This window comes from Ovis aries, chromosome 6, assembly GCF_016772045.2.
Source record: "Ovis aries strain OAR_USU_Benz2616 breed Rambouillet chromosome 6, ARS-UI_Ramb_v3.0, whole genome shotgun sequence".
NCBI lineage: Eukaryota > Metazoa > Chordata > Mammalia > Artiodactyla > Bovidae > Ovis > Ovis aries.
In genome coordinates this window covers 13,462,852-13,474,689 of record NC_056059.1, presented here as the reverse complement: position 1 = coordinate 13,474,689, position 11,838 = coordinate 13,462,852, and the positions used below count along the sequence as shown (strand labels likewise).

General features: G+C 49.2%; 1 protein-coding gene and 2 long non-coding RNA genes across 4 annotated transcripts in view; 1 reads left to right on the top strand and 2 right to left on the bottom strand.

Annotated features, from left to right (window-relative positions):
- Positions 1-785: 785 nt before the first annotated feature.
- On the bottom strand, positions 786-3,060 carry LOC121819869 (uncharacterized). Its single transcript, XR_006060244.1, has 2 exons — positions 1,551-3,060; positions 786-1,298 (listed from the first exon to the last, which is right to left on the bottom strand). It is a non-coding gene; the product is annotated as an uncharacterized LOC121819869 (long non-coding RNA).
- A 2,251-nt stretch (positions 3,061-5,311) lies between these two features.
- Positions 5,312-7,791, bottom strand: NEUROG2 (neurogenin 2). Its single transcript, XM_042251829.2, has 2 exons — positions 7,633-7,791; positions 5,312-7,261 (listed from the first exon to the last, which is right to left on the bottom strand). Exon 2 carries the CDS (start codon positions 7,258-7,260, stop codon positions 6,448-6,450), a length of 813 nt encoding a protein of 270 aa, XP_042107763.1. The 5' UTR covers position 7,261; positions 7,633-7,791; the 3' UTR covers positions 5,312-6,447.
- The window catches only part of LOC132659996 (uncharacterized), a 49,163-nt gene continuing 44,496 nt past the window's right edge, over positions 7,172-11,838 (top strand). For both annotated transcript variants that reach the window (XR_009601126.1, XR_009601127.1), the window contains exon 1: positions 7,172-7,320. This is a non-coding gene — a long non-coding RNA (uncharacterized LOC132659996). The remainder of the gene's footprint in view (positions 7,321-11,838) is intronic.

Sequence of the window (11,838 nt, the reverse complement as noted above, 5' to 3'; positions counted from 1 at the left end):
TGTTGAAAAAAACCACAAAATCAAAGTTATCCCAGAATCTCTCATTTTATTTCAGTGCACAGCAAGATTTATGTGTTAACAGAAAGAAAGCAACAGCAAGCCCGTGAGGCTGTCTTTTGTCACACCGGCACTAGTTCGGATTCTTTCTGCTATTCTTATACCAAGGAGGCAATAAACCCCCTTGAGAGTCATAGAGCTGCCTGCGGAGCCCTGACAGGGCATAGAAGCCTTTATGCCAAAGTACAATGCACAAAGGGATCATAAACACATTTGAAAAGGAAGATGACCTCTTTGTCACAAGGAGTTAGGCTTTACTGCAAGCTGCTACCATGGAAACCAGCCCCCAGCTTTCTCTGCTTATTTTGAAGTTTCCTGTTCCCCATATAACATGGACTTCAGCACTTTTAGTTAATTGTTTCTAGATCAAATAAAATTGGTGAAAGGTTTTGGTTCTTTGCTTCATGGTTGAATGTCTCCAAGTACACCTACAGGTCCTGAAGGAAAACAAGGAGAAAGTAGTGATGGAATCATTAGGAAGGAAAGGTGAAGAAAAAAACTGGCGTCGCGGTCTGTTCTACAATTCAACAAGATCAGAGAAGAGATACACTTGTTATTAAATCGTTCAAAGACCAGCTACAGTCCAACAGTGTCTCTTAGAGGTGTGTCCTTTGAAATAATTTTAGCTTTTTGCCTCTGGATTTCTTTCATCTCCGGAATTCAGTATACCCTAGAGTGTCTACAGAGCAACTCTCAAAGTCCAAACAAAATTACAAGTATACTGCCGCTGGGGAAAAATCTAGAATCTTTTATTTTATATGATACAAAGAAAACCGATTGTTTATACAGCTACAGCCTTGAAAAGTAAAAAGAAGAGAATTTATAATGAACTAAGCAACCGTTGAAGCTCTGCATCCAAAAGCTGATGAGACGCTTGAAGAATGGCCCGTGGTCCAGCTCGGAGGATGCGGGGACTCGGAAGACGGAGAGGTAGTGGGACCCGGTGGCTCAGGTGCTTCGGGGATCCTTCTTCCCCTCGGGAGTCTCCCCACTCCCGCCCTCCCGAAATCCTGGACTCAGGGAGGGGGAGGCTGTGCGTTTCTGCCACAGGTGAGACCTACCCAGCCTGGAGATCAGAGCTGGCACCTGTCCAGTTGCTGGGGCAGCCCCGGCTTTTAACGTAGTGTTTCTAGTCAATAATCCAAGCTGACTTTTCCCAGTTTGCGCTTGAAGGGCTGGAGAACCTGGCGCAAGCGAAAGCAAACAGGAACACTCGCATCGCCTCCCCTCCTCCCGCGACCCTGGCAGAGAGAGAGAGACGAGAAGTCATTTACTGTAGCGCACACACACCATCAGGACTCTTTCCCACTCCATCTTCCGACTCCCGCCACCTTGCACGGAAATCGCAGCTCTGGCTTTCTCGATCTGCTTTCCGGATGAGTGAATTTCTTTGCTCCTCTCTCCTGTCGGGGACCATCTGAAACTGCCCCCAAGTTGCGTTCCCAGGGACCCTCCCCACTCCGTTTTCACTCGAGAACCAAAGAGCAGCTCACTTCGGCATCCTCCAGAAGACAAACCCCATCCATTCATTCATCTGTGGGTGAACAAGAAGGAAAAGAAGAAGCAGAGGTGGGCCACCAGGCGAAGCGGGAGCGAGAGGAGGACAGTGCTGGGTAAACCAAACCGGGAAAAGAATAACGGGTGAGGGCGAGGAGGACCGCCTCGCCCCTCCTCGGCGCGGGGTGGACCCCTGCGGGCGCCCACGGCGAGCCACGTGGAGAAGCCCCAAGGGAGGGGCAACCCCCGCGCGCCCCCCCCCAAGGGTTTTGGAAAAGAAACTGCTGCGGACAAAGAACCCTGAAGGACAGAGAGAGGTGGAGGGAGGTGAGAACCCTCGTCCTTCCTCCTTGCCCCCCTCCTTTTGGACATTCCTTAGGTTTAATCATTAAAGTGGATCCTTTTTGAAAAGGAGGCAGCAGCTGAACAGTGCCGTTTCTGAGAGTCTGCCGCACACTGTCAGTGAAGTGAAAGATCTGGACCGAGCTTGGTTGCCTCGCTACCAATAGCAGACTTGGGGAGACCAAGCCTCCGATTTCTGGCCACATCAAAGCAGTGATTATGCAAATACCCCCTTTTTTTTTTAAGAATAAAATGGAGGGGGAATTATTTATCAAACAATGAACCCCCTGCCAGGGCGGGAAACAATAGATCAGACTAGATAGCCCTTCTAGCCCCAGGCTAGGGGAGAGGGAAGGGGGGGATGCTGGCGCCCTCACGTTTTATTGGTCTAACCTAATTTCACTAATTCTCTTTTCACACATTTTCTTTGGCGGATTCGGAGGCCAGGACTTTCACGCTCCCGGGAGCGCCCTGCATTGGCGCGATTCAAGGGCTGCCTGCTTTATTTAATTAATACATTCAAAGCTCGCCTGGGCCCGGAGAGCCTGAGGGTGGGGAAAGACCGAGGCCGGACGTGAGGAGGAGGCGCTTTTAACGGGTTCGAGGTGTCGATGCCCAGAAGTCACAACAGGCCCAAGGCTGTGCGGTGCAGGGGGCGCACGCGGTGGGCGGCAGCGAATCGCAACTTCCAGTCTCTCCGGCAAACCCGACCTTGCCGCAGCCGGGAGCCCAGGCGACCCAGACCGGAGGGTGGGCGCGGCAGAAGCGGGCCTTGGGCCTAGATATCCTCTGCGGGTAACGGGACCCTTGCTGCTTCCCGGCCAAGGCCGTCCGGGGCCTTCCGACGCCCTCACCTCCACTGGGCCCTTGGGGCTCTCTTCCTGAAACGGCGCCCACCCGGCTCCTGCCCAGGGGCGCCCGGGTACTCCTCTGGCTCCCGCTTCGCCTGGCGGACCTCTGTTTCTTCTTTTCCTCCTTGTTCGCCCACAGATGAATGTATTTTAAATCTGGTGAAGGAAAACCAATCTTAAGTCCTGGGCACTTCAGAACAAGTAAATACAATCAATGCCTGAAGCCTGACGGCGCCAAAGCGACGATCCATCCGGGGCAGGACCAACCCTCACACTTCTCCGCGCTTAGGTAAACGCGCCGCCGCCGCGCGCCGCTGGCGCTGGGAAGATCTGGCAACTGTAGCGGTGTGGGACTTCATCAGAACATTTGCATGGTCTTGCTTGTAGCGGCTCTCAGCAGAGGGCTCCAGAAATAGAATGGCTTGGCTTAGCTTGCCCAGGAACCTACTTGGTGCAGACAAACCAAGCTGGTCACAGGGCAGGCACAATGGGGGAGGAAGGAATGGATTAAATCGAGGAGCGACTATATTCCCTTCTGCTGAAGATGAGACCTGTAATTCTCATTCTTACAGGGGAGAGAAGAGGACGGCTGGGCCTCAACCCACAGGCTGTGGAGCTTGCGGTGGGTTGGGAAGGAAAACTCCTAGTGCGAAGTGAGGCAGAAAGAACGTTCTTAATCGCTAAAAGTGATCAGACGCCATAAAGAATAATTGCACCTATTAAAATAGGGCTTCCCTGGTGGCTCAGTGGTAAAGAATCCTCCTGCAATGCAGGAGACCCGGGTTCGATCCCTGGCTTGGGAAGATCCCCTGGAGAAGGGAATGGCAACCCACTCCAGCACTCTTCCTTGGAGAATCGCATAGATGGAGGAGCCTGGTGGGGGACAGTCCATGGGGTCGCACAGAGTCGGACACGACTGAAGTGACTAAGTGACAGCAGCAGCGTAAAATAAGGTGTGTTGTAGATAGAGAAGGAAAAGCCTGAGTGTAGATCACAGGTGGTAGACGGAATTCCTACCATATATGAGGTGCTTCTCATGTGTAAGAGGACCTGCAAACTCTGGCTGAACGAGACTCTGGCCCTGGAGTAGCTGTGCAGAGGGGACGGCTAGATTCAACTGGGTCGCAGGTTAAGTCATTAGCTGTATTACCATTAATCAAACCAAATCAATTGAACCCTCTCTCAATCCATGCCTCTCCAAATAAGCCATTAGGGTCACCACCTAGTTATAGGATTCCCATCCCCCCTTCCCCCTCCAGTTGAGTTTTCCTGAGTACCTGCACCTGAAGAGTTGCCTCCCCAGACCTGTGTCAGGAACCTGTTTCCTGGCAAGTTTCCAAAAGAAGTCTGTTCTCACAACCATCATCATCACTAAAAGAACAGTGATTTGGCATTAAAACTGTGATGTTTTAGAATTCGAATACTACAATTGCTTGGCTTTTTAAACACTAGAAACATAAAAGTGTAGGAGAAATATCTCTTTCCCCTTATTAGATAATCAAGAGTGGTTACGAATAATAAAATCTTTAAACTAGAAGGGGTTTTCCAACAAGTCTCTCTTACATCCAGAGATGAAAACCAAACAAATCCTGGGTTGGTTCTTCCTTTTATTAGAAATAGCTATTCAGTTATTAAACACAATATTTCTACATGAACAGAGAGGAGGAGTAGTTAGGACATTTTAGAATGATCATTGGTTTATGCAGAGTAGTGGAGGATTTGTTTAAACCGGAAGCAGATATGAAATTCATGAGGGTGGGGGGAACTATGAACAACCAACATTTCTTTGCTGGCTTTTTTTTTTTTTTTTTTTTTTTGGCTAGTGAAGTCTTGGCCACCCTCCTCTAAAGTGGTCAGCCTTCACTTGATCGTCTTTAACCCAAGGCCAGTCAAAGAGCATTGATTTCTGCTTTGGAGACTGAGCTGCAAGTTACAGAGTTATGTATCCTGGTGATTAGGAAACCATTTTTGCTTTCTCTCTGAAGATGTTTTGACTATGTAAACTGCTTTAACAAAGACTGAATTGGCTAACATGAAATCAGCTTCCAATAATGAATTCATAAACTCAGTTATGTTACAATGTTAGAGATCACTGTCCATCCCTTTTGTTTACAGACGATAACTGAAGCTCAAAGAAGTGAAGTGTAAGAACCAAATTTCTACACACTCCGTCAAGATAGTTCAACTCCACCATTTTTTAAAAGAAAAGTTTCTGAACTTTGGTGCTCATCATTACTTAATTATAATTTAAATTCCCAAAACCAAAACTTTTTTTTAAATAATCTTGTTTGCTCAGAAATTGATTTCTTAAAAACCAAGCTTTTATTTGTATGGAGAGTTAAGTTTTATATCAGTGTTAGTGTCTTGAATATAATTCAGCTTCCTGTGATTGCTTAGACCTTATGTCAATGAAATCTTGTGTCAATGAAATCTACACACAAACATTGACAAAACAAAAACAAACAGGTACTCTACTCAATTTGATACAGGGAGTTAAGAAAAAAGTGCAACTTATTCTTCTAAAAGCCACCTAAACAGGAAAGTAATAATGAAACACACAAAAATTATGAAAATTAGATACTTTATTTATAGTTTAATCACAAGAACAATTTTCTTGTTCTTTCAAGACGTAAATACATACTAGAATAAACTCTGTAGAATATACAAAAAATACATACTTTTCCCATGAAATTTTTCTTTATAATAAATAGAAGGAAACACGTGTGTGGCTGATCCTGATAATGCTCCGTGTCTGCTTAGGTTTTCAGTCTGTTGATTTATTTTTAATCTCTTGAAAGAACGGGGGAGTTTCTTCTCCCCTAAAAGGTCGAGATAAATAATTCATGAAGCAATCCTCCCTCCTGATTTTTCCGTTTTCCTCCACATTTTTCCTTTTGATAGAGAGTTCAGCCTAAATTTCCACGCTTGCATTCAATCATTACAAAGCCTACAAATTATACAATGACTTCTAACCTGGCCCTCTAACAAAACAACTTTTTCCCCCTTATAAATCATAAGAGACAGATGGCAAAATGGAGAAGAAAAAGGAAAGAGAAGAGCGGGACAATAGGCATTGTGACGAATCTGGGAAACAGAACAAAGTGCACATCAGAGAGAGAAAGTTTGGTTTGACAGGTGAAATTCCCACAGCCCGCAGGCAGCACTGGGAATAAGGCAGATGCCAGCCATTGCAAATCTGTGGATAATATTATTACCGGTAAAATCATTCAGATGCTAAAACACATTTCTTTCTACTCGACATTAACATCTCTATGTAGAAGCAAAGGTGAAGAGATCACAGGAACCGGTTGCGTTCCCCCTGGGAGATTCACATGAATCGCACCGAGAGGGCAGGAGCGTCAGTCCGCCCTACAAACTCTTTAGACGTGTCACCTTTATCTCTTCCCAGCATCTTTTTACCTTAAGTGCCTCCCCCCTCCCCGCCCCACACTCTACAATCCTCTTTGACAATAAGCTCCATCATACCAATAAATTAGAGAGCCTGGCTGAACTAAGGAAGCCCTTAGCCAAGGAAGGCAACAAATAACCGAGTAATCAGAACGGCTACACAGGCTCTGAGTAGTGAGACGGTTTCCCGGGCATGGAAAGCGGGGGGCAGGAGGGGGGTGGGTGGAGGGCTTGATCGGGGGCAGGAAAGGGTACCCACTAAGGCCTGGCGTGGGTAGCAGAGATGGCAGTTCTAGATACAGTCCCTGACTATGGGGAGGTGAGGTGCGTAGCGGTGCTTGTCTGGAGGTGGGGGCTGCCAATAGTCCATGTCTGAACCCTCCGGGCTGGCGGGAGATAAAGTGCAGCTGTAGGGGGAGGTGGAGCTGGAGGACGCCGAGGAAGACTCCGCGGGGCTGTTTGTGCAGCTCCACGTGGAGGCGGGCGAAGGGCTGTCTGCGCTGCTGCTCAAGGCGGCGCTAGTGCCTCCCGGGCTCAGCATGACTGCCTCCGAGAAGAGCGCCCCGGGCAGGCCGCCGCCCCCGCAGTGATCAGCCAGGCGCAGGGTCTCGGTGAGCGCCCATATGTAGTTGTGGGCGAAACGCAGGGTCTCGATCTTGGTGAGCTTGGCGTCCTCTGGGAATGTGGGGAGCACCTCGCGCAGCGCGTCCAGCGCCGCGTTGAGATTGTGCATGCGGTTGCGCTCGCGGTTGTTGGCCTTCAGTCTGCGGGTCTTCTTGATGCGCTGCACGGTCTCGGCCGTCTTGGCGCCGCGAGAAACAGCCCTTGCCCTCGGAGGGCGCCGCTTGCACTCGTGCACCACACCCAGCAGCCGCGCCGGCCGGCAGCCCTCGGCTCCTCCCGGCGAGCCGCCCAGCGCCGCGGGCCCGGCCTCTGCCCCAAGCTGCCGACGCGCTCCGCCCGCCGCGCCCAGCTCCTCCTCTTCCTCCTCGTCAGCGCTGGAAGATACCGGGGTCAGAGCCGCCGAGGCGGGGGAGGCCGAGCCAAGCAGCACCAGCACGTCCTCCTCCTCCTTTAACTCCAAGGTCTCGGATTTGACGAACATCCTGTAGAAGAGAGCAGAAAGGGAGAAAGAACCAAATGGGGTGTGCATATAGCAGCAGAGGTAAGCTGTCAGTGTTATCGGGACTTACTGCTGCGCGCCGGAGAAGACCCGCTCGGAATCGCGCCAAGGAGGAAAGTAAATTGGGGAGGAAACCCTGCCTGTGTTCTCCCAGCTCGCGGGCGCCCCTTGTTGTGACCCTGTCGCCAGCCAACTGGGTTCCGAACTCTGACACGCCCTGACAGCTGCGTTCTCTCCCGGGAAGGGACTGCGACCCCGCGACAAAAGATTGGTAGCCAGCGAAGGGCGTTCGGATGCGGTGGGACGCCGTGCGGGGAACTCCCCGAAGCTGGAAGCCGCAGCGCGGGTACTTACTCGGTTCTCTCTCTAAACGTGCCTCGGCGTCGCTCTTTGGCGCGTGCTGCGGTTCTCCGCGCAGCCGGGAGCTCAGCGCTGCTCCTTCTGCGGGCTTGGAGGCACCGGGCCTGGCGCTGCTGCGGCGCGGCTCCGCGGGGGACCTCTCTGACCGGCGACTTTGCCAAGAGCCCCGGCGGCCTCGGCGACCCGCCCGGGTCTCGTGTGTTGTGGTGGTGGTGCGTGTCTGTCTTGTCAGTCAGTCCCTGGACGCGCGGCTCCTGGCACGCGACTCCCAGGCACTCCAGTTAAAGCGAAGCTGCTTGTGGTTCAGTGGCTGCGTGTCTGGCACACGACTCTCCTTAAAACCCCTTATATACCACCAAGAAAACAATCAGATCTGCCCCCGGGGCCCCCACCGCCCCCCCACCCCCAGCCCTCAGCCGCAGCGTTCTCCTCCCCTCCCCTGTGCTGGCCCCCCTTCTCCCCCGCTTTTCCCTACCCGGCTTACTCTTTTCATCGCATTATCATCATTCATTTCTTTCTTTCTTCACCCACTTCCCCCCCTCCCGTGGCCCTGCCATCCATCCATCCTCCTCTTTCCATCGCCCCCGCCTCTCTTTCCCCCCTTTATCTAATCAGCATAACACGGTTCTAAAGCTCCCGTTGGAGCTCGAGGCTGCGGTCGGACTGCTGGAGCGGCGGCATCGGCTCAGGCTGCGGCTGTTGTCGCCGTCGCTGCCCATTGTGATTGGTGGCTCGCGCTCGGCTGGAGCGTGCCGCTAATTTATTAATGAATGGAGGTCGCGAGGCGCAGCTGGCCAATCAGGGCGCCCCGGACTCCGGGAGGCCTGCGAGCCACGCGCACAGGAGCCCGCTCCCTTTCAGCGGCTCATTAGGGGCCGGGGCGCTGGGGGCGGGTGGGGAGACCAAGGCGACCGCCCGGGTCCCAGTCCTCGCGGCCGCACCCCACCCCCGTCCCGACGCGCACGCGCACGCACCGCAAGGCAGCCGGCGCCGTCTGGCCTCTGAGCTCCCGGACGTCGGCATCCTGGAAATTAGTTAATAGGGGTCAGAATCCCAGGAAAAGTAGTAAGCCCTCTGCTGCAGCCGGACGTCTCTTGGCAAAGCTTCTTAGGAACGGTCTCAGATAGTAAAGTATTTCAAAACGCTTTCGTTTGGTTAAAGGAGGCATAGGGTATGGATGGCGAGCTGTGGTCACTTGGCGGGCAAGCATGGTTAGGTTCCAGAAAGACTGACGTGGAAGGGCGAAGAGAGAGGGTGTTGGAGGATTCATAGAGGCGTCTCCTGACAGGGAGATCGAGCAGAGGAGCAGCTGATGGACTTTTAGAGGAGGTGAAACTAAAAACACTGACTTATTAGAGCTAAAAGGGGCCTCCTCATTTTACGTGTGACACGCAGCACCATACAGGTTTTTGGTTTTCGGGGAAGGGTGGCGGGCGTTCGGACTAACCCCTGTTCATGGTGGGGCGGGACCGCAAAGGGCTTCCTGCATAGGTGGCAGCGGGGGGAGCGGCCAACTTGTAGCTCGGCAGGGCGAACGGGCTGCGTTGACATTTCCATGACCTCTGCTCCGCGCTGGGGGGCGTTGTAGGGACATGGGGCCCGTCCTCCCGATTCTCCCGGCTTTTCAATAGGAAAAAAGAGCTGGAGGGCTACTGGACCTCGGAGGGAACTTGTTCTGAATTGCTCAACAGCCATCCCTCCCTCCCTCCCTCCTCCTCCTCCTCCTCTACCCCCTCCTCCTCCTCCTGCCCCCCTCCTCTTCCTCACGCCCACCCTCTTGTCGAAGTGGCTGACTTCTTAGAACCACAGCACCCAGAAGTGTGTGCTGGGCCGAGTGTTAGATGGTGCGTGGGGAGCGGAATGGATCTGGACTCCAGTAGATTGCAGAGGAGTTTCTTTTGCAGATTAAGTTTCAGCAAGGCTCAATAGGAATGTTAAGATTTGAGAAGTGGTGAGAGAAAAAGAATGTTGTCTGTGGTCTCGGTCTCATTTGGATTGTAGGAATTGGAAACAAGCTGTGTTTCAGAGAAAGGGTCGATGAAAGTGTTCGGGCAGGGTTTTAATTTGTTTAATGTTTCCTTCAGGGAGATAATGAGCAGGCTCGGAAGCCATAAAGTAAAGAAAATGAAAATTAGAATCTCATGAAAGGGACTGCTACCCGCTGCAGCTATCCAACCTCAGGCTTCTTTGTCTTGAAATAATTGCCACAATTTTCACCTTGCTGGTTGATACTTGTGCTTTGAATCTCTTCCCCCAACCCCCACTTTAAAAACAAATTCCCTAAACATAATAGCATTATTTCCCTAGTATCCTCCTCAGTTCTTTTAGAACAGCTTAATTTCTCACGGTAGAAGTGCAGAAATTAAACAAGAAAGAAGGGAAATGTTTAGTCTCTTCAGAACACAGCACCTGCCTGTCTCACCCTTCTTTGGGTGTCTCTCTATGTATCATGAACCCGCAGAATAAGAACTTCATAAAAGAGTTTGTTCAAGAAAAAGATGCATCAGTAGTGAAAGATACCAAAAGTGCTTACCATGGTTGATGCACACATTAGCATTATTTTATAGGATATGATCACTGAGGCCAAATAAGTAAATATTCTTTACAGTCCCCCTAAAAGAAAACTCTCTACTGTCTTGTCTTAGTCAAAAATAAAGGAACACATGGGAGCAGATGCAGGATTTTTGTATTAATTTGGAAAGAAATAGAATGAGAAAGCTAGATTCTGAGGAAATGATCAACAGCTGCTAAAAACAAATACTGGAATGATGGGAGATATTATGGAGTGTCAGCTTTTACATACCTACACATCATGGCAGGAGTGGCCTGCAAAGAAAGACAAGCCAATAGGTTAATGCAATAGAAACAAAGGAAAGTTTACTTTCGTATCAGTAGAAACATACTTCTTTAGATAGGTCTTAAAATTTTTGGTCTGGCTAGGAAGTGCTGGGTTGATTTGATGATAAAATATATTAGGGGGGAAACAGAATCAGAATCCAATTAAGCGGAGGCTTAAATGAAAACCTGATGAATTTTGTATAACTCCAAACAAACACCAAGATCAAGCTGGTTTTAGTGAAACTAGCAGTTAATGGATTTCTTTAGATGATTTTTAAGACTGTTTGGGTGTCTGATCCCTCAGTTTTTATGTTCTTCCAAGATTTTATGTTTTTATGATGCACTGAAAGGGTACATGCTTTTCTTTGTCAAAACCCAAACTTTCTATACTGTCTGTAAGAAGTTAATAATGAATGTTTAAGAGTATCCTGTGCAGATATTTAGTAATAGTAAAATATTATTAGGGTAAATCACACATTTCTGATTCTGGAAATTTCCAGGAAAGGAGATTCTTTCCAAAAGGAAAAAGTATGCAAAGAAACATAAGCTTGTGTACATATTCAAATGACCGAAATCAATCTCTAATCTATGTAGCCATAAAGCTATCATGGAGTTTATGTAACTATTTTTAAAGTAAGGAATTTGTTGGCTATATGCAGTGAGTGCTTTGTGTTAGATTACTGTGCAAAAGTATACTTTTTTTTTTTAATCACCCTCTATATTATCTTCCAGTTTCCCTGGTGGCTCAGTAGTTAAAAAAAAGTCTGCCTGAAATGCAGGAGACCTGGATTCAATCCCTGGGGTGGCAAGATTCCCTGGCAAAGAAAATGGCAGCTCACTCCAGTATTCTTGCCTGAGAAATCCCATGGACAGAGGAGTCTGATGGGCTACAGTCCATGGGGCTGCAAAGAGTTGGACACGACTGAGTGACTAAACAATAACATTATCTTGGAATTTTAAGAATTTTGGTTCTGTTTTTGATTTGTAGCCTTCAAGAAAAGCATCACTGTTCATAATATATCCGGAAATATTTCCTACTATGAAGAGTATTGTTTTTTAAAAGAAAAGAACATCAAGAACTATTAACACACAAGTGCAGTTCAGAATCCAGCCATTCACACTCAGTCGCAAAATTTTATTTGTTCCACATTTTGCTTGGTTTTGCTGAAAGAAAGCAATTTCGATTTGTACTCAGATTTCCAAAGACGCGGCTAGTGCCAGATATCCTTAGCTGGACCCTTCTAGCACTCTTTTAACTTAAATAAATTCAAGAGGCACTTGTGTGGTCTAAAAGATTGTCCAGATGAAACGAGGCTGAAATGTTATGCGAAGGGGGAGGGGAGCGCGTGAATAGCGTCAGTG

Bases quoted from the DNA above. Each gene is read 5' to 3' on its own strand.
- NEUROG2 (XM_042251829.2), bottom strand. From the start codon at position 7,260: ATGTTCGTCAAATCCGAGACCTTGGAGTTAAAGGAGGAGGAGGACGTG.